The 21,916-nt window shown below is 37.6% G+C and overlaps 1 protein-coding gene across 14 annotated transcripts in view; it reads right to left on the bottom strand.

Moving 5' to 3' along the window:
- GLIS3 (GLIS family zinc finger 3) overlaps window positions 1–21,916 on the bottom strand; it is a 195,752-nt gene that overhangs the window by 53,560 nt on the left and 120,276 nt on the right. For all 14 annotated transcript variants that reach the window (XR_014576784.1, XM_083817763.1, XM_083817774.1 and 11 more), the window contains 2 exons: window positions 14,798–14,959; window positions 13,300–13,410 (listed from right to left, as the gene is read on the bottom strand). Coding sequence is in view for 13 of the 14 variants with exons in the window: in XM_083817763.1 (XP_083673889.1) it covers window positions 13,300–13,410; window positions 14,798–14,959 (273 nt within the window). In the remaining variant the exon portion in view is untranslated. The remainder of the gene's footprint in view (window positions 1–13,299; window positions 13,411–14,797; window positions 14,960–21,916) is intronic.

The raw sequence follows: 21,916 nt of genomic DNA, 5'->3' as shown, positions 1-21,916 counted from the left end.
TAATTAGAAGGGAGTAAGATTTCTACATTCTTCAGTTTTCAATGTCATTATATTTGAGTCCAAGAACAGAGACATGCTGTTGGTTTGATGTATGACATATTTCCAAAGAAAATGTTTCCTTAAAAGAAAGGATCGCTTGTTTTATATTTTTCTAAACAGTCTGTGTTTTATCTAATATCTGCATGCTTTTGTACAACCTGGCTCATTTCTCCAGCATTACTCCTGTTCAATAGAAATCTGATGCCATCAAGGAAAACATCTGTTTATGAACATTGTTGGTTAGAAGAGATGTAGTTTTGAATTTTTCAGACATGATTAGTTTGTTTCCAAACCACATTAGATAGGATCTCACTAACATCAAAGCCTGCCCATATGTACTCACATTAACTCCAGTAAATCTTCAGCAAAGACTGGGCTCCTCTAGTCACTCAAACATGCCAGTTATATCATCAAATCAGAGAAGTTTAAATTTCATTTTTGGGAAAGCGGGCTTAATGGACTCTAGTAATGCTGTCCACATAGTACTGCATTTCCATACATAAGGGAGGCATTGGCTACAGTCTATTCTTTCAGTGCAGGTTAGATCTGTGTCTTCTCTATTTATAAAACAAAAACAACAACAAAAAAACCCACACGCAACTCTGAATATTGCTATGTTTCACTGAGTGGAATTGCTCCACACAAAGTGTGTTAAAGTTTTATAAATGTGTTTTTGCTTTCACTATACAGCTAAGGAGGAATCTTTGTTATTCAGCTGTTTGTGTATTAAGTTTACTACGCTGTATTTGTGAAGCAGGGAACAAGCCAGTAGTCTTCCATGTGTTTTTGTTGTTCATATGTTAAGTTGGCATTTGAAGAGAAAAGTATGACCTGTCTACATCAAGCTACATATTTTACTAACTTTTTTAAGGGAGTAGCCAGAAATTAATATTTTCTTGCACATTCAGAGCCACATTATGTCCTGTTAGTATCATGACAGTGACAGCACACAGATGTGACCACTGGAAAAGTGCAAGTTCAATATGAAGCCATGCAATGTGAGAGTGTTAACACATATTATAGGTTTCCTTGCTAGACCATCTATTTATTCACACAGATCAGCTTCAAGGTCCAATGCTTTCTTGTACAGTTCTAAAACTTGTTGACAGTACAAGTACAAGATAGACAGTACAAGTTCATACTTAATAAGTGTGCTAGTTCTTGCATCTGGAAGCTACAGACACCTTGGAACAAAGAGGCACTGTAGACAGAAGGGATTCCTCAATAACTGTTTCCAGTGAATTATCTGGGCAGGATTTCTAGAAAGCTATAATATAATTCTGCTAATTGTCTACCACTGCTTTCCAATATGTATGCACAATATTTTTATCTGCTCTTGCGTTCTGTTTCAATTAAATCATAGGCCAGGAAAACAGAATAAAACTGAAATTAAGCTAGCCTATATGGACAGTGTAACTGTTAGGTTCCATATGAGAAATAGTTACTTTTGCTCCACTCAAAGTTTTACTGCAAACATTTGACTTCAGAGACAATAATAGCCTTTATCTTTGTTGCCTACCTTAACTCAAGAAAACATATCACAAATGTTTTTCAGCCTCTTTTATTAAAAATCAGAAGTTCTGGAACCTACACAGCTAGTTAACTTTGGGAAATTTTAAGCAACAAGAAATTCTATTTTAGAAACACTAAAGTCTTCTAAGAAGCTAACACTGTTATGTTAACATGGATGACACCACAATGAATTTTACCCTTGTTATACATAGGACAAGAACTTATCTTTTGATTGGTATTCGGAAAATAGTTTGACTTATTTCCTTATTAAATTGATATAGACCAAAACCACCATTCTAAGGAATAAAACTCTAAATAGAACAGATCCTAAAGGAAACTTGAAATAAATAAATAAATAAATAAATAAATAAATAAATAAACAAACATCAAACCAGCAATCTTACTTTAAGGAAAGTAAGTACAGTTTAAATGAGAAATATTGTAAGTGGCCATTTTCTGAAATAAACAAAAAAGGTTGCTTGGTCATAATTCTGTTGAATACTGATGTCCTACATTTTTCAAGTTCATTTTGCCCTACGCGTTTTCAAGTACTGCCTTTTAATGTAGAAGGCTCCTAACAATGCTCCTTGTTGTGCCATCTACTGTCTTGGAAAAGTGCACATTTTCACAAATTTTGCTTTCCCTTATTTCTCCTTCTAGTCATAGGACGGGAAAGCATCCACAGAAATGCATGTGTATACACACACACACACACACGTTACCTCTTTCCTTGTCACATACCAGATTGTATCAAACTCGAAAAAATGCACCCACCTTATTAAAAATGCTACCTACATGATACCTATGACCGTTCCTATTTCATCCTCTTTTTCTCACTGTTATAAGAGGCTTGTAGCTGTTTTTCATGTGAACAGTACTCTAGACTTGAACTATGAAATTCAAACAGCAGGAAAAAAATCTGATCCACTTTGTGTCAGACTAATTTGGAGATATAGCTTTTCCAGGTAAATGCAGCTTGACAAGGAACCCACTTGTACTGCAGAATGATTTGCCTTCCCTTATTGAAAACAGATCTGCTTGGCAAATTTCCACTTCAGGACTGGAAAAAAGTGGAAAATAAATAAGTACCCATCCATCTGGTGCTTCAGCTAAAACAAATGCTTGTCACAGGTTACCAAAAAGTACCATGAAAATCTGTAAATAGCATATCAGCAATTATTTGTGTATACAAACAAAGATTTTTAGATTTCACATTCCCTTTAATACTCTACAACATCACTTATTGTACCACTGGCTTCAGATTTAAATATTTGATTTCGTGGAAATTGGTCATGAGTGCACCACTTCCTAAAAGGAAACACTCATCTGTGTGAAATAATACTTGATTATAGAACAAGACTAGAAATGAAAAAAACTTTGGCAGCTTTACTGTTAAGAGATCCAAATTATTATGCCTTCAGGAATGTGATTTTCACTCTTCCAAAGAATCTTTAGGACATCTCTGTAAAGTTTCATCTACTGTCTGTGAATTTGTGAGCTGTACATTTAGTATGTTTATTTGCTAGATGATGAATTTCAGAGCTCCTATAGCTTCCCATTTATTGTGGGAGGCTTTGGTTGGTTGTTTTTTTTTGTTTGTTTGGTTGGCTGGTTTGGTTAAAGACGTTATTCAGTTTACTGTGCAGCCTCGTAAACAACCATCAGCAGATGGGGCAGAGCTCTGCAGCATGAGGAGGAAACAAACGGGAAGATTTAAGCTTTCCTCACACAAGGATTGCTAGTGAAGCCAGTATCTTGCCCACCCATTGCTTCAGTAGTAGATAGGACTCCAAAACTGGTACCTGCCAGTGCAGGGCAGCTGCCAGGACCCATCTCCAGCAGCACAAAATCTGCACAGAAGGGACGGACATTCCAGCCTGGAAGGACAGTCAGTGAGGATGCTCTTAAAGACCTAAAGGGTGTTTGGGCTGCTGCTGGACTGGCTAACTGAAGCCTGAATAATAACAAATGCTATGGGCGTGCATTGACAGCTGTTGCAAGAGTTTTGAGACAATCTTGACTTTTTTTGGCATGTGTATAATTTAACAAGGATGATAGCACTTCTTCTGGTGTACTTTCTAACATATCACACTGCCAGAGCTCACAGGACTATAAAATCAAGGCAGGAACCAGGTGCAGGGAGACATCATGACGTGAAACAATAAATGTTAACATCAGAGTAAACCACAAATCTGCTGACATTTGCAACTGCATGTGTCTTGTTGGGATGTACCCATGACATGAGAGGCCACTCTATAATCTTTACTTGATTGTGGCAACTGGGAGAAGTGCCTGAAAACTAGAGGAAAGCAAATGTCACTCCTACCTTCAAGAAGGGCAAGGAGGGCCCTGAGAACTACAGGCTGGTCAGCCTCACCTCAGTCTCTGGGAAGGTGGTGGAACAGCTAATCCTGAAAACCATTGCACAAGAAAGGTGATCTTTCCCTCTATTCGACATTGATGAGGTCACACCTGGAGTACCAATAATGTTTCCATTTCTGGCCACCCCCGTACAAGACAAACATAGGCATACAGGAGAGAGTCCAGTGGAGGGCCACCAAGATGCTGAAGGGACTGAAGCACCTCTCCTGTTACTCTGAGAGAGTGGGGATTCTTCAGCCTGTAGAAGAGAATGCTCAGGGGGATATTATCAATGTGTATGAACACCTCAAGGGAGGGTGCAAACAGGACTGAGCCAGGCTTATTTTCAGTGGTGACCAGTGGTAGGAGAAGAGACAATGGGCACAAACTGGAACACAAAAGGTTCCGTTTGAACATCAGGAAGCACGTCTTTACTGTGTGGGTGATGGAGCACTCTAACAGGTTGCCCAGAGACATTGTGGAGTCTTCCTCCTTGGAGAACTTCAAAAGCTGCCTTGATATGGCTGGAGGGAAGCTGCTCTAGCTATCCCTGCTTGAGCAGGGGGGTTCGACCACGTGACCTCCACAGGTCCCTTCCAACCTTAACCATTCTGTCATTCTTTTATTTGGTGACTGTAACAACTGCCAGTTGCAAGAGCACCGTGAGGAACATTTGGGTGTTTTCCACGTTTCCTGCTCCCTGAAGAGCAGAGCTCCACACACCACTGGCAAAGCCCATCCCCAGGACAGATCCTCCTTGCAAGTTCTGCCTTGCTTATCCTACTGCAGCACCTGGGGCAATGGCCACAGCCAGCCCTCCTTGCTTTCAAGGTCTGTTTTCCTGGTTCTCACCACGCTCAAAAGAACCGATCACTTGTGTTATCAAAAGTTTTCCAACAAATTGTGCAGTTAAATTCCTTAAACACTGCTGACCATTCCTAATCCTTTTTTTGCCAGCACCCCTTTCAGCAAAAATTGCTGCACTCTATGGTGCCTGATTTATATTTCATTTTGAAATCAGGAAGTAAAGGGATTAAAGTTGAGGATTAAAACACTTACTCTTTACTGCATTTTTTTTTTTTTCTGCAGAATAGTTTGTTAGTTGCCATGGGCACTGCTCACTGACCCTTAGCCCATGAATGCAGTTCTTTTTGCATTAATGACATCTTTTAAATGGACTTCATAGAGAACAAATAAGGGAAAATATCCTTATGTTCAACTGCTCTGAAAGAAAGAAAATACATTTGCTTCTCTTTCTCTCCATTCTCTCTCTTTTGCACTTTTAACAGTGAAATTTGAACTTAAAATTTGAACAAGGGCAACTGAAACTTGAAAGGTGCAGAAGTGCACTGGGCTCATACTGTAGGTCCTGGACAGAAGCTGTTTGCTCTCCAGAAGGCAGGTGTTCACAAACAGAGCAGTTTCACCAGATTAATATAGTCACATAATAGACAAAGTTGTTGGTAACTGGCTTAATGCCCTAATAGCCTGCTGAAATACCAATGATGTATCTTCTAACCCTCCTTAGCTACCTCTTTCCTTATCAATTAATCATTCTGAATAAGAGAAAAGAAAAAAGAAGTGAATTTATTTTCTGTAAGAATTCATTAAGCGGTGTTTCTTGGTTCAAAAAAAAAGTTTAAATATTGACAAATAAAAGGAAATGGAATGAAAGGAAATGTGTTGCAAAATGAAATAAAACAAAGATACTAGCAAAAGAAAAATCACAATACATTGTTTTCTATTTGTGTTTGCCACTAAATCTGACTGCTGGCATGAAATTTTTTTTATTCCAAGACTTTAAAACAAATCATTAGTTTCAATGATGTGTAGTAAAGTGCAGTAAAATCAACATGTAGTCACAATAAAAAAAAGCCTGCTTCTACTGTAAAACAATTTAAACAATGAACAGGCAAGTAGCATGCAGCACTGTAGTAAGCAGGAACACTGTATTTTTTTTCTGAGGGACTGAAGCATTTGCTGTAAGATGTACAGGTTTATATGTGTTATACCAAAGAGGCTCTAAGAGAGAATAAGAAGAGGTGAACTGCTAGAAAGGGATATAAAATGACCAAGCCTCAGAAAAATTATGTCATTGAGACATGCCCATGAAGGTGGAGATTTTATACTCCCTTTTCACCAACGTGAGGCTTGCACAGTGGCAGAACAACAACACCTGCAGGATCATCACTAGCTGTGCATAGGTGCCTCTGTAAAGCACTCCCATTTCAGATGGGACCTTGGTCAGGCCACTCTGCAAGGCAGTTCCAGCAATTGCTTTGGCCAGATGATCTATGTCTCTATTTCCTTACTTCCAACACGCTGCACACCTAGAGTGGACTTATCTACTCTGCTAGCCTCTACTACAACCCAAATTAGGAGTGGATACAGCTGAGGTATAATACAGCCTGCCTCTTCATCTGAGAAGTGCAGTGTAGAACCTTTTTTCTTTATTGTAAGTAGGAAAAGAATTCTGAATTTTTCCAGCTATTACTAGCTGATCTATTTTTGAGAGAGCGATAAATGAAAAATGCAAGAAATCATGCATGAATAGTAGCAGGATTAAGGAAACCCTGATTGCCTGTTCCCTTTCTCAGCATAACACCTGACAAGATCTCCTTCCTACTAGATATCATGGGAGGAAATCTTGTAGAAAACCTTCATTGAGAGAATATTTTGACAGCTCTCTAAAACCTACAGTTCAACCAGCATTACACAACTGACCAATACGTGTCAAAAAGGAATTTTATCAGGTAGAAATGAACCAAGCTGGAAGTGCAAGTCTGTGCACAGATCTCTGTCTCTTGTGCAATTCAAAAAAAATCTCCACCAAGAATAAACAACTTTCACAAATGTCCTTTGGCCTGCCTTTCACAAAGTTATGAATTTGTGATATTCACTTTCTGGCAGAGACAATGCAAAATTCTATCATGGAGAAAGTCCAGAAAATATACGCATGAGGAACTGTTCTGTTAGAATAAGACTAAGTAAATATCAAATAAATAAATAAGGAGAAAAATATATAGTTGAATGACACTGCATGCTTTAGCTGCACAGCTCCTCTGTATGGTACTGAAAAACCCAGTAGAAGACCAAGGAGTATCACTTATCATGCTATGGATCTGCTGAGGTATTAACCTATCTGGTGAGCCGAATCTATGCGTGGTGGCTGCAAGACCCCTTTGAATGAGCAGGTTTTTCCAGGAGTCACGACATCTTTCAGAGGCAATTGCCAGTTAAGCATGCACTGTATCAGAGCGTTTCTGTATAACATGTATGATCCATAACTGATTTATGAAAAAAGATCACAAACACATTCTAGGCACTGTTAAAACTGTGAAAAATTAAATAATTGATCAGGTGAAAGGTGACAGTATTTGGTAATAACTGTCTTCAGTTCAAGGCCCACAGTGAAAAGCCCAGAGAGATTTTACATTCTCTTTAGCTGGTCTTGTTTATCTGGGCTGTTCAAATTATCTATTCCATTTTTTTTTTTCCCACAAAGAGTGAAACAGTTGTATCCTTACCTATTAAAATATCTTTTAATAAAATGGAAACAATCTTTAATATATATATATATTTGGCACCACATGCTGACTTAAAGAACTTATACATGACAATTGTTGTCCACTGGTATAAATATGGATAAAATGAAAACTATAACTAAAAGCAAGAGTGTACACCGTTCAGATGCTAAGATAGATGCTATCAAACTAATCTTGTCCTTGCCAAACAGCTGTAAGAAATCAAAGCAATCCTTTTGACCTTTTTTTTTTTTTTAAAAAAAAAAAACTATCCTGTCTGTCTGCAAATGCACTTGTTTGAAGAGAAAACCTTCAAAAAGCTTTAGACATTGCAAATGCTCATGATAAGATCTACACTAAGTCAGTGGAGGGTCTGTTCCATTCAAGTGGGACATGAACTGCAATACTTAAAAGTGAATTAGGGATTTTCTTTATTTAGGAAGAGAGCTGCAGAAACAGTGAACTGTTCTTCATGGTACACTTGTATGAATAAGATAATATTCCTATACTTGTAGAACACATTTAAGACTTGTGAGGGTCTTAGCTCTCAAAACAAATAAGTCTTTGTGAACAGCATAAAAAATATTTGACTTCTATATTGTTTTTTATTCACTGCATAGCTAATAGTACAGGCTCTGAATTTTGTTAATGATCATGCTGCAGAATTTCATTTTCACTAACTTCAGTAAAAAGACTTACCAACTAAAAGAACTATGGATATGTATTTTCAAATACAGCATCATCAGTGCACAGATGAAAGAAATTGCTGTTTGCTGAAAACACAAAGTGAAACCAGCTGAAAGTAAAGTTTGTGTCAAGTAGTTTGTTTGTGTAATAAAATAAAGTTTGTGTAATTTTTTTGACTAGTTAGAGATGTTACTGCGTATCTCAAGGAACAAAATTACTCAGCATTGTTGTGATAGCAGAGCAAAGCTCTATACTGTAGCCTTACTTATTAAAGCTGTTCTATAAATAAGAAATATAGGGTCCAATAGACATAATGATTCACTTCCAACTTAGTGTAGATGCTATTTATAGCAGAAACAACTGTAGCTAGAATTATAGACTGGCAAAAAAATTATCAATGCATAAACGGTTCTCTGATTTTATGAACTCATAAAATAGTGTTAGTGTTTTGTAAGAAGAATAATACAAAGATGAGCTGAAGCAAATACCTGCCTCACTCAGCCTTATGTTTTCCTACTCTCCCCTTCTGATTTTCCACAATTCAATAAAGCCAGACACTGTTTTTAAAGTATATCTGAAAGAAGAAATTAAATAGTCATTTCAACACATGAATTTCTCCTCTCTGTCTTTTCCTTTCAGAAATACTGTGTGTTTATCACTGTCATGTTTTTGGCTGGAATTTTCTTTGTAGAGGCTCCCACAATGCTGCATTTTGGATTTTTGATGAAAATAGTGGTGACAACACACCGTAACGATAACACAATGGTGTTTTAGTTGTTGCAGAGCAGTTCTTACACAGAGTCAAGGCCTTTTCTGCTTCTTGTGCTGCCCTGCCCACAAGGAGGTTGGGGGCGCACAAGAACTTGGAAGGGGACACAGCCAGGACAGCTGGCCCAGACTGACCATAAAGATAGTCCATACTGTACAGCATCATGCTCAGCAGTAAAACCTGGTGTGAAGAAGGAAGTCGTGGGGGAAGATTGGAGTGATTACATTTGTCTTCCCAAGAAACCATTATGCATGATGAGCTGTGGCTGTTTAGCAGTGGCTGAACATCTGCCAGCTGATGGGAAGTAGCAATTTGTTTTGCTTGTACATGTAGCTTTTGCATTACCTCCTAAACTGTCCTTATTTCAACCTATGAACTTTTACCATTCCAATTCTGTCCCCCATCCCACCTGGGGACAGTGAGTGAGTGGCTGTGTGGTACTTAGCTTCTGGCTGGTGTTAAATCACAACAGTCATTGATTCTGGGGAACAACCAGTTTAGGCTATTATTTTTGGAAAGAATTTCCTGAAAACTCAGCAAGCTCTTGTATTTGGTCCTGTTATGCCCTGAAAATGCACAGAAGATTGAAAAGCTGGAAAGCTGTTAGGTAATTATTGATGTGAGGGGAAAAGAAAAGGTAAATGATTCATGAAGTCCTGAATTAATATGAGGTCCAAGCTAGATAAAGATTAGCAAACACACAGTATGTCAAACTTTTAAGTAGGCCTTGGCAATAAATACTAATATTCTTTCTAAAGTAACAGTTTACTTGAATTCTGCATATGGAAAAAATGAAGGAAAGAAAGAGGATGACAGAGGAGAGAATATAGAAGTATCTGGGGCAGAAGAAAGTACTGAGATGGCTCTTACCATGGCATATGCACCTCAGCTGCCTACGGATGTTCAGCTTGGTTACATACCCTAAAGAATCAAAGCCACAAAGTTGGGAGACAGAATAAGGAAGAAAATGGAAAAAGTGTTACAAAAAATGAAATGAGAAAAGAAAAAAAAGCAGGAAAATACGTAAATTAATGCAAGACAACCTGAAGGTTATTTTTAAGTAGCAATTTAGGAGCATTTACTTCTTCCAGATCAGGCCCAAGATCCACCCAGACAGCTTTAAGTTACGTACAGCGTCCAGTAGTGGCTGACCTTTCAGCAGAAAGAGTGAGAAAGTGCAAATGAGCAGTGCAGAATAATCAAGGTTTTCCCTAATCTCTCTAGTTTGATGCTTACTTCTGTCCTAAAGCATGCTCCTGAATCACTGATATTCCATGCAAACTTCGTGTTTATTTTTTAACACTGCCTAAAGAATGATGAGCACTCTCAATAATCACAGAAATACCCAGATCCCTTTGAATTCCAATTGGCCCTTGCCTTCTATTATATGTTTTGGTAACAAGTACCACAAGGTAACTGTTCAACTTTCAAAAAAAGATCTTTTAAGTTTGCTGTCCGTTCAAAGTTCAAAGGAGGAAATGACTAAGGGAACAGGCTTTTAAACTGTTTGTAGTCCAGGGGCATATTGTACATTATCATTCTTCTCAATATTCCTTTAGATCTCATTTTGGATACTATCTAGTTTTCTATCACTGACTGCCCTGCATAGAAGGAGCCCCAATCAGTCTTCCGCAAGTGAAGATGAATTCCAGTCATAGTCAGCAATTTTTAACTTTTACAAATATGAAAGGAAGTACTGCTTTTTATTCCACCAAAATACCTCAGAAGTAGGGACTGAATGTTATTGTGCATATGGATTTTACTTAAAATGCTTTCCCAGACATTTTAAGCACCTATTCCCAGATGTTTGCATGGTATTTGTATATGTGCTTGTCCTCATGCTTATGCAGAATTTTACAAATGATGCAAAGATGGTTAAAAAAATGAGATGATGGCTCCTTTCTGATTTGCTTGAGTAAATAAGAGTTCATTGTGCTATCTAGTAAACTGCACACAATAACTATATTTCTGCCGTGATATTCTTGGAATACAGGATCTTATCCCATTACCTGGAGAGATTCCCAGTTCAATGTATTTAGATGATGGCTGGAGGCCAGGGTTGGGAGGAGAAAGGGAACAGTGGCAGCTTTACAAGGTTTGCAGAAAAGGTTTTTTTGCCTTACGTGGTAAGTCATAAACATTTATGAACAAAAATTGTTTAAAATAATTCAGAGACCTAAATTTATCTATGTCACTGCATCATCTGGCCCTATCATACAGGGACAAGGAAAGGGTCAAAGCTTTGAACACAGACTTAGAAAATCTGGGTTGAAAACTTCATATAACTAGCATTTAGTACAGCAAGTAGTGATCTCCTCTGTCATGAATATACTTTATCCTCCTATTTTAAGTCTATGCAACATCAAAGACACATTTGCAAATACAGCCTTGGAGAGCCAGCAACTTAAGACACCAAAATAATGTCACTTAGTGTGTGGGGGACGTTAGAAGGAGGATTAAAAGCAGTGAGGCATGATATACTAAATTAATCCATGACTAACAGGGTGTGACAGCAAAGGGTTTCATTCTTTTCCACAGAATAGATCCCTAGGGCTGGAACTATTACTCCACTGTGCCTTTATCGCCTTGGAATTTTTATGGTTATTTTTGATGAATTCGCATTTTTGTAAAGACTTTTTTGACATTAAGCCAATTTTCACTTTTAATTAAAGTCATAAATAATCTTAATTCTGCCTTAAAAGGTTCATTGTTTCTTACTTTTTATTATTATTACTGCCAGGAAATATTTTAAATGCCAAAGCATGATGTGAATTAGCAATTATAAGTTCTCAAAGGTCCAGTAACTATGTTGTACCTTGTAAACATTATATGTTGCAAACTTTATCCATGCTTTAACTATCTGGTTTGATTGATGACACATTTTTTCTTTTTCTTTTGATTTTTCTGGAGATTTCACTTTACCTTTCCATGTATTACTGTATCTCAGGTGAACAATGGGTATAGGTAAATCCTTACCAAACAGGGCTTCAAAAATAAGCAGTTATAAGGCTAAAATGTGACCAGAGAGTGAAGCAAGGAGTAAAAAGGGCCAGCTTTAAACTGTTTGGTACAAAGAAAGCGTGCAAATTGAACAAAAACTCATAGTAAATGAAATGTCAGAAGGAAAATCCCACAAAGTATTGCAATCTGACACAATCAAAGACAGGAGATAACATTATTTTACTGTAAATGACAGTAATAGTACAGTGCAGTTCAATACCTGTATTCAGGCCCACTACACCAGTTTTAGTTGATGCATCACACACAAATTTCTTACAATGCAGTCTTGATTGCCATTTACTTTGCGTGCCTGTAAAAGCCATAAAAGCTAGTGCCTGGGCAGCTCCTAGGATAGTCAGGGCAGGGCTCACAGAACTTCTTTGGCAGTCCTGCCTGTGAGCACACAGGAGCAAGGGAGCCAAAGCGCTGCTTGTCACGGTGAACACAAATGCACAGTTACTTTCTCACTCATACAAGTGGTCATTCATAAGTTCAGAGGCATCTCCTCATGAATATTATAGACCAGTTCCTCACAGGCCAAAATACAGGTCTCTTCTGCCATGTCCTTTTTCTTGGTTACAACCAACCATTGAATCAAAATTTACTCCTTAAATCTATATATTACTGTCCCTTAGAGCTTCCTATGTTGTACAAACAACACTTTTTGCTACTTTCTATGAGTGGCTGTGCACTAAGTTTTAAACATCTTGAAGGTTTATCTATTCCTGTAACAGTTCACAAATGTTCTTGTATCAGGATCACTTTCCTTTAACATGAAAGCTCATGTTCATATCTTCAGTGATCTAAACTAATGACATAGTGCCAGTGATTAATGTGAGATACGAAGAAAAATGCTCAGAAAAATCACCATTCTTTTAGGTCACAGCTCAGCTCTTCAAAGATGTGCTTATACATACAAATAACTCTTGACTCATGGACTTGACATCCACAGGGACCCAGTGCTGCGAAATGCATTTGGAAGTGTCTGGCATATGAAAATATAATTTACAGCTTAACCTCATACACTGTTTATTGAGCCTCAAAATCCATCTTTCCCTCCAAGACAGGTCATTTAAACTTGCATTTTATAATCTTACCTATTTATCAAGTGGTAGAAGTATAAAATCAAAAAATTTTGTTTTCAAAGACCATTTTTGATTTTGCTTATTATGTATGTTTAGTGATTAATCATCACATCAGCAAATAAGAGCATTAAAGCAGGCAGACTAATGAAGTCAAATATAAAATTATCATCTATATAAAAACAGTTTAATTTACTTTTCATTAATGTTTTTTCTATTCGGTCTGAAATCTGTACACGCATTTAATACACATTGATATATCTAATATTATAACATCAACTTCTCCATATAATATTTACACCTGCCAACACAGTAGAAATTTTACCTTTTTCCTAACTTGCTGGTCTTTGGAAGAATGTGCTTTCACATGTTTTCTCAGGGAGCTTGGATCTGTGTATCGTTTAGTACATCCTGGAATTTGACATGCATAAGGTTTCTAAACCAAAAAGAAAAAGGATAAAAAAGCAGCTGTTAAATCACAGCTTATTTTAACTCATGAGAATCCGTTTAGAGCTTGGGGATGCTGCAAATCACATTACTACAAAATGAAATGCTGTACATTATTACAAGCAGAAGGCCTAGTAATTTATTAGAAAGGGAAAGGAGAAAAGTAAGGTTCATATGGAAGGAAAAACAAAGGAAAGCTTTAATTATAGTACCTTTCATTATTACCTTTTTTTTTTTTTTTTTTTTTTTTTTAATCAGTACAATGAATATTGTTGGGTATACTCACAATGCTTCCACCCTCAGAGCAATCTTTGGCTTAATCAGAAATTACATTCTTTAGTGAATCAGGTAAAGAAATTGCAGTAAAGGCCCAGATAGACTGTTTAGAATTATAGAAGAATCTGCTTTAGAAAAAGAGAAAAAGAAAAAGTGTTAGTTTACTACATTACGAAGAGAGCAAGCAAAAACCAGTGCAAACATTGAATACTAAAGTATCAAAAATATTACATACAAAAATACACATTTTAATCTGAAGTATAAAACAAACACTTCCAGCTCGTATTTTCTAATAACACATCAGTTTAGAGAGATACCAGTCCTGTAATACTTTTACAACTTAAAAAGACAAGACCAAAGAACCAAACTAATTCACCAAATAAATACAAATTTCAGTAACTATCTCCTTCTGCCTGTTCTAACCCACCTGTCTTCTCTGAAGACTTGAAGATTCACAATAAAGAACATTATATGAACATCAGGTCCAACTCTGCTAAAATTACCTATTTCACAATTCAGCCATTTATGACTAACAAAGCATTTTTGAAAACACAATTGTACAAATGTAGTGTACCAGCTATACTGTCAACTATTTGAAAAGGATCGTTTAAGTTTTGTGACAGCCATTTAACTCAAATGGTGGTGTTCTTGTTCTCCTTCTGGTCTTCTGCCCTTTGGAAACTGCTTGTCTCTAATGAAACCTGATCTTCTTTTGTTGTGAAACAAAGCTTTCATTAAACAAATCTCAATCCTGAGTCAAATTCACAAGCAACAATTTGTTGGCATGACTTTCTAGTACATGCTCCAGCCATTCTACTGATTTTTGTCATATAATAGCAGTTATTATCCCAGATGGCTTCTGTGTCTTTGCATGTTGACTTCAGGTTCCCTAAATAACACCCGAGTGGGAGGAAGTTATTCTACCTGCAGTGGAGCCCATGAAGCTGTGGCCTTTTAATCGACTAGTCCTTGAACAGCCCTAAGAAGACCCTTCTCCTTCCTATCAATGATGTTACAGGCTACCTGTTGCCACCAACCTGGTGGAAAGGAGCACACAATCTAATGAACGGGGGACTGCAATGGGACTTCTACTTCCTTACAGTGTCTAGGTGTGTCCTCTGGTGCTTGGCGCGGTCGCTGGAGTTGCTGAATGCTTTCTGGCAGCCAGGGTGCTGACAAAGATACGGCTTTTCGCCTGTATGGCTCCTTAAGTGAATCTTGAGGTTTTCTAGTCTGGAAAAGGCCTTCTTGCAGCCCTCAAACTAGAAAAGAGAAAGAAATGATTTTAAAAGAAGGCACACACAGTAAACTGCAACAACAAACACTGAGCAGAAAGGTCTTGCAGGACACTCCAGCCTGCCATGGCCAGATGCCTCTAGAGCTGAGGAAAGCCTGGCACTGCTAGAGGGTTTGAGACACTTAGACCATAAGAGTGTATTTATCCTCCTTGTGTTTGTCTTAATTAGGAAACAACATCATACTGCCATTTTTCAGGGGTAACAATGAGACCCAGAGTAACTGCTCAGCTCAGAGCTCAGCACCATCCAGCCTCTCCAGGGAAAACAGCCCGAATTGGTTTTCCCAATAGCAAACAGGAAGTAAAACAGTCACTGTGTCTTGTGCTAGCCAGCCTCATCACAGCTCTGGATGTTAAGAGCTGAGCTGAACAAGTGCATCTCTTAGTACCAACCCAACCTACGCATTAACAACAAAACCCACACAGGGAAACATCAGTCTGCTCTACCTTGCATATGGTGTTGCAGGAAATCAAAAAAGAACACCAAAATCCCTGTGTAATCACCTTATAGCTATTTGCTTGATTACAAATCATTGGCCCCAGTGATATTAAAATGATTTTTGAAACATTTCTTTACCTTTCCCATACATTTGTATGCATTACTAAAAATAAGGGGCTCATCCTTACAGCCCAGCAAAAGAGGATCTTATCTCTATGGATAACCAATAATCATGTGGCACAGTATTTCTGTACCTAACCAAGTACTGCATCTGCAAAGAAACCTACGTTTATGTGAGTGGAAAACTATTTCTCATCTGTCCTGCTCCCAAGTTATACTTTATCCTAGAGGAAAGTAAAAAACATCCATTCTGTTTGACATCAGCATTTTCATGTACATTTGATTTCAGTTAGACATGAATATTTATAACTGTTAGAAACATAAGCTTTAATAATTCTATTAGTCAAGATCAATTAATTTCTTTAGCTTTGACTTCTGCACATCCTACTGAGAAGCTACATCTAAAACACCTGCTGTATAACATGATAGCTTGCAATTCTTATTTGCTTGCAAAAGCAGTAATGCATTAACATTAAGTAATGTCAAACATTACCTATGTTCTAACACAAAATTTTCCAGTAAAAGAAATGGGCCATTTTCTACTGACAGTAGAATAAAACATACACATTTTATTATGTTTTATTTAGTGCATGTATGTTTAAAAAAGCACAGGTAGGAACACTGACATAATTCTGATCATAATTAACAAGCCTCAGTTAGCAACCTGTAAGACCCCCACCCCCCCAAAAAAAGTAAAAAAAACCAAACAGGATATTAAAAATACTTTTACTTTGAGGAAAATATTATTAGAAAATATTCCATGATGAACAACAACAATAATAAAAAAAAAAAACATAGTAATCTCTATCAGTTGCCTGGCTAACAGCACTACGTTTTCACAGGAAAAAGTAAAGATAAAAGACTGATATGAACTAACGGCCTTTGAAAAGGAAAATAATTCAAATACAGCTACTTTAAAATAACAAAGAAATTTACTGATGATATTCACTGACATTTTATATGGATAAGTCATTATTTTTTACTAAATTTAAAAACTATTCTAATTACAGTATTTAGGCAGTACTAACTATGAAATAAAATGTAGTATCTCAAGGGACTTTCTGTTTCATAGGGTAAAACTCAGCACAGTGAAAAAGTTCTAAAATCAGGCCCTCTGCTTTTTCACAATTTATAGAACTTTGAATCTTCAAGCACATGAGCAAAATTAAACATATATGCAAATAATTGTTTATGATTGTAAAGCAGCATTGAATTTAAATGGGAAAAAAGTATTTAAATGCCTAGAAGTAGGAAATGTTGTCTTACAAATTAAAAAGAAAGAAGAAAAAAAATAATTTCTAAGGAATACTTCATTGCTAATCATAACTTTGAAGTAGAGAAGATACTCTGATACTCTGAAGTTCTCATCCCTCTACTGCCCTAAAGTTCTGTGCATCATATTCACAAGGCTACATATAGTTGCATATTGAGAAAAGGTCATTCCAGAAAGAAGTAGAAACTAGAAGCCTGTGTTATTAGAAAGACTGTCTTTGCACAACAGTTAATGAATTTTAGCTCTAAAAATCAAGCTGTTTGAGGCCTTGGGAATCTTTGTTGCCTAAAGATAAAAGGAATGAAGCAGCACTCTTTTGAACAAACATATTCTATAATTCTATGATTTTGAACAATTCTATTATTCCTAGAATCATAGAATCATCATCTGGGTTGGAAAAGATCTTCAAGCTCATCAAGTCCTACCATCAACCTGACCTATCAAGTCCCACTCTTCTCTGACAACTGGATTTCGGTGAAAGTTTTCCACAGAAGACATGATTACAAATTGGGCAAAAAAAAAATATGGTAAGAGGGTGGTTGCATTTTGAAATGGAACCTTTCATAGTTTCTCATTTATTATCTGTGGTACAAGAAAAGGATTACAGGAATGTGTTATATACCTTCACTAAAATGAGTCACTGAAGTATCACAGTATCACAGATTTCTAGGTTGGAAGAGACCTCAAGATCATCGAGTCCAACCTCCGACCTAACACTAAGTACTCCACTAAACCATATCGCTAAGCTCTACATCTAAACGTCTTTTAAAGACCTCCAGGGATGGTGACTCCACCACCTCCCTGGGCAGCCTGTTCCAATGCTTAATAACCCTTTCGGTAAAGAAGTACTTCCTAACATCCAACCTAAAACTCCCCTGTCGCAACTTTCGCCCATTCCCCCTCGTCCTGTCACCAGGCACGTGGGAGAATAGACCAACCCCCACCTCTCTACAGCCTCCTTTAAGGTAACTGTAGAGAGCGATAAGGTCGCCCCTGAGCCTCCTCTTCTCCAGGCTGAACACGCATATATATGACACGCATTTGGCATTCTGAGGCTGTTTAGCACTCTTAGTGATCCTGATTAAGCCTCCTTTTTTAAATTAAACCTCCTTTTTTAAATTATTATGTGGAATTAATTGTGTAATATTTTGCTAATCTGCAATACAGAAATCACAGTTCCTGAGTTTTTTTTTTGTTTTTTTTTTTTTTTTTTTTTTACTGTTGTGTGCAAATTGAAATCAATCAGCATACAACTTAACAAAAACATCAAATGATGGGTGAGCAATTGGCTGACGGGCAGGGATCAAAGCGTTGTGGTAAATGGGGCCACATCTGGCTGGTGGATGGTCACTACTGAGGTCCCTCAAGGCTTCATTTTAGGGCCAGTCCTCTTCAATGTTTTTATAAATTATTTGGATGTAGGACTAGAAGGTGTTTAGAGCAAATTTGCTGACGACACCAAACTTAGAGGAGTTGTGGACTCGGGTGAGGGTGGAAAGGCCTTGCAGAGAGATCTGGACAGATTGGAGAGCTGGGCGATCACCAACCACATGAAGTTTAACAAAAGCAAGTGCCAGGTCCTGCACCTGGGACGGGGCAACCCTGGCTATACGTACAGACTGGGCGACGAGACACTGGAGAGCAGCCCCGCAGAGAGGGATCTGGGGGTTGTGGTTGACAGCAAGTTGAATATGAGCCAGCAGTGTGCCCTGGCAGCCAGGACGGCCAACCGTATCCTGGGGTGCATCAAGCACGGCATTGCTAGGCGGTCGAGGGAAGAGATTGTCCCGCTCTACTCTGCGCTGGTGCAGCCTCACCTCGAGTACTGTGTGCAGTTCTGGACACCACAGTACAAAAAGCAGTTTGTTTGTTGGAGAGTGTCCAGAGAAGGGCTACGAAGATGGTGAAGGACCTAGAGGGGAAGACATATGAGGAGCAGCTGAGGTCACTGGGCCTGTTCAGCCTGGAGAAGAGGAGGCTGAGGGGGAACCTCATCGCAGTCTACAACTTCCTCGTGAGGGGGAGTGGAGAGGCAGGTGACCTGTTCTCTGTAATCACCAGTGATAGGACCCACAGGAATGGTGTTAAGCTGAGGCAGGAGAAGTTTAGGCTGGACATCAGGAAGAGGTTCTTTACCGAGAGGGTGGTTGCACACTGGAACAAGCAATGAAGTAGTCACTGCACCAAGCCTGTCTGAATTTAAGAAGTGATTGGACTGTGCACTTAGTCACATGGTCTAAACTTTTGGGTAGACCTGTGCAGTGCCAGGAATTGGACTTGATGATCCTTATGAGTCCCTTCCAAGTTGGGATTTTCTATGATACTATGATTCTACGATTAGCTCGCTCATAAAGAAAATTACTACTCCATACTTCCTAAATTTGGGAGTTCTTTTTAAAACATATTTATTAGAGTCTCCATATCCATATTTATTTTATATTTTTATAAGGCTAATTGCCAAAAGCAGGAAACAATATATTTACAGTGAAAGGTAAAGCATGTCAGTAAAAAGCAAAAGTGCTGCTGGCTACGACTTTTACACACTCATGTTCTCCAGAGTGTTCTGCACGTGTTTGTACACAAATAAATGGTGTTAAGTATACTGGGCAACCATTCTGTAAAATTATAATATTATGACATAGATTTCTAGAAAATAATTGACACAACATGTGAAGACCTGCTGGATGCATCATTCACTTCTGAGCCTTTTCCTGAATGACACAGCAGCCTTCATTTTGAAATACATTTAGACTTTTATACTGTAGGAACACTACATTCCTGCATGGATTCCCTTGTCTGAATACTTTAATGCTTGTAATAGATATTCAGTGACCAAATATTTAAGAGATTCATAAGTTTTAATTGCAAAATAAGCTGTTTTGATTGCCTGAGTTGATCAGATCACCACTGTAACACAGACTTAAGACCTTGCTCTGGTAAATAACTTCCATCTGAGATCTGATCCATTCACAGAAAAGTACCTGGCCTTTATTTAAAAAGTCAGTGACAGGCATTCTGGCATTTTCTTATCTAGCTCTCCCTAATATTAGCTGCTCCTAAAAATCTTCAGTTCTTCCTATTCAAATTTGTTTTGCTTCAGTATCTAAACACTGTGATTTCTTTTGTCTTTTTCTGCTATGTGGATGTGATAAGTAATGTGAAAGATAACTTCCAGTTCCAGGCATTTTCTGTATGTTATCAAGTCCTTTAACGTTCTCCCAAATAATTTACATATATCGAAATTGTTTGTTTTCTCATGTTAAACAATATTTTGTCAGACTTCCACTGAAATAATTCTTACTTTAAGAAACATGAACACCAGAGCACAATTTGATTTTACACTGCTGTTTCATCCCATGTACAACAAAATAATACTGTCCTATTCTGATATACTCACATATAGGTTCTTAAGAGCTTTTTTTCTTTGAATCAGTTATACAGAGTAATCCTTTTCAGCATCACTGCATTGGGATATCATTCCTTTACTCTGTAAGTGTGAAAGGTAAGCATTTCCCTAATTCCTTGCCACCTATGGGGAAATATTTACGGTATATTAAAATGATTTCACTTAATCAGAAGTTTCCAACATGGCCTCTCTCCTTGGATTTACAGGAAAATGGGTGTTTCTTTTTTTTTTTTTCTTTTTAAATTTGACTTAGCTATATCTCAACTTTCCTATAACCATTACATTGCAACAAATGATGCCTACACAGTGTCTCAATAACAAACCTAGATACTTCATTTTTTCTTCAATGAAACAGAATGCATGCCTCATGCAAGCAGCAGATGAGCCTGAGGCCCTCAAAGAACTGTGATATAGGAAACAATTGGATGTGATATGCCCAAATGATCTCAGAAGTTCAGCTGTGACCTACACTTGATGGAAAGGTGAAGAACTGCCCCAATCTCTGCCAAACTGACTTGATGGAAATCAATCCAACCCTAAGTCCACAGCCAGGATGTGCTAATCAGACATTTCAAATACATTCTTGGATTGTTGCAGAATAGTAATTTGTTTAGCTTAATCACCTATTCAGCTATGGTCAACTGATGATGCAAAAAGAGAAGGAAAAAATGCACCTAGAAACTATGATACATATCAGAGAGAATAAATTACTTCCTGATTTTACAAGGTCAACAAGACAAGAAGTTTCATCCTAGCAAACATGCTTGCCATGGAAAAGTAGCTAAAGAATCAAGATCTCTTCCTTCCACATCTCTGCTCATTAAGCACAATGGATACTACTTCTGATTCAAGGACATAGAGCATAATAACAGTGTGAGACTGGGCCTTGTTAATACTACTATTTCACTCAGGTAGGAAAACCAGCAGTTTCTCAGGTGTACAGTTCAGATTAGATGTAACTCTTGCTTTGCCAGCTAGCCCATGGATAACCCGCATTAATCCTAATTGCACATGACTACATAGATGCATCTTCTTTAAAAACTCTTTACACACTGCAGGTTTTTTCTTTTCTTTTCTCTTTTCTTTTCTTTTCTTTTTTCTTTTCTTTTCTTTTCTTTTCTTTTCTTTCTTTTCTTTTCTTTTCTTTTCTTTTCTTTTCTTTTCTTTTCTTTTCTTTTCCTTTCCTTTCCTTTCTTTCCTTTCCTTTCCTTTCCTTTCCTTCCTTTCCTTTCCTTTCCTTTCCTTTCCTTTCCTTTCCTTTCCTTTCCTTTCCTTTCCTTTCCTTTCCTTTCCTTTCTTTCCTTTCCTTTCCTTTCCTTTTCCTTTCCTTTCCTTTCCTTTCCTTTCCTTTCCTTTCCTTTCCTTTCCTTTCCTTTCCTTTCCTTTCCTTTCCTTTCCTTTCCTTTCTTTTTCTCTTTCCTTTTCTCTTTCCTTTTCTCTTTCCTTTTCTCTTTCCTTTCCTTTTCTCTTTCCTTTTCTCTTTCCTTTTCTCTTTTTCCTTTTCTCTTTCCTTTTCTCTTTTTCCTTTTCTCTTTCCTTTTCTCTTTCCTTTTCTCTTTCCTTTTCTCTTTCCTTTCCTTTTCTCTTTCCTTTCCTTTTCTCTTTCCTTTCCTTTTCTCTTTCCTTTCCTTTTCTCTTTCCTTTCCTTTTCTCTTTCCTTTCCTTTTCTCTTTCCTTTCCTTTT

The sequence above is a fragment of the Anser anser genome (genome assembly GCF_964211835.1).
Source record: "Anser anser genome assembly, chromosome: Z".
Lineage (NCBI taxonomy): Eukaryota > Metazoa > Chordata > Aves > Anseriformes > Anatidae > Anser > Anser anser.
This window is presented reverse-complemented; position numbering and strand designations above follow the sequence as displayed.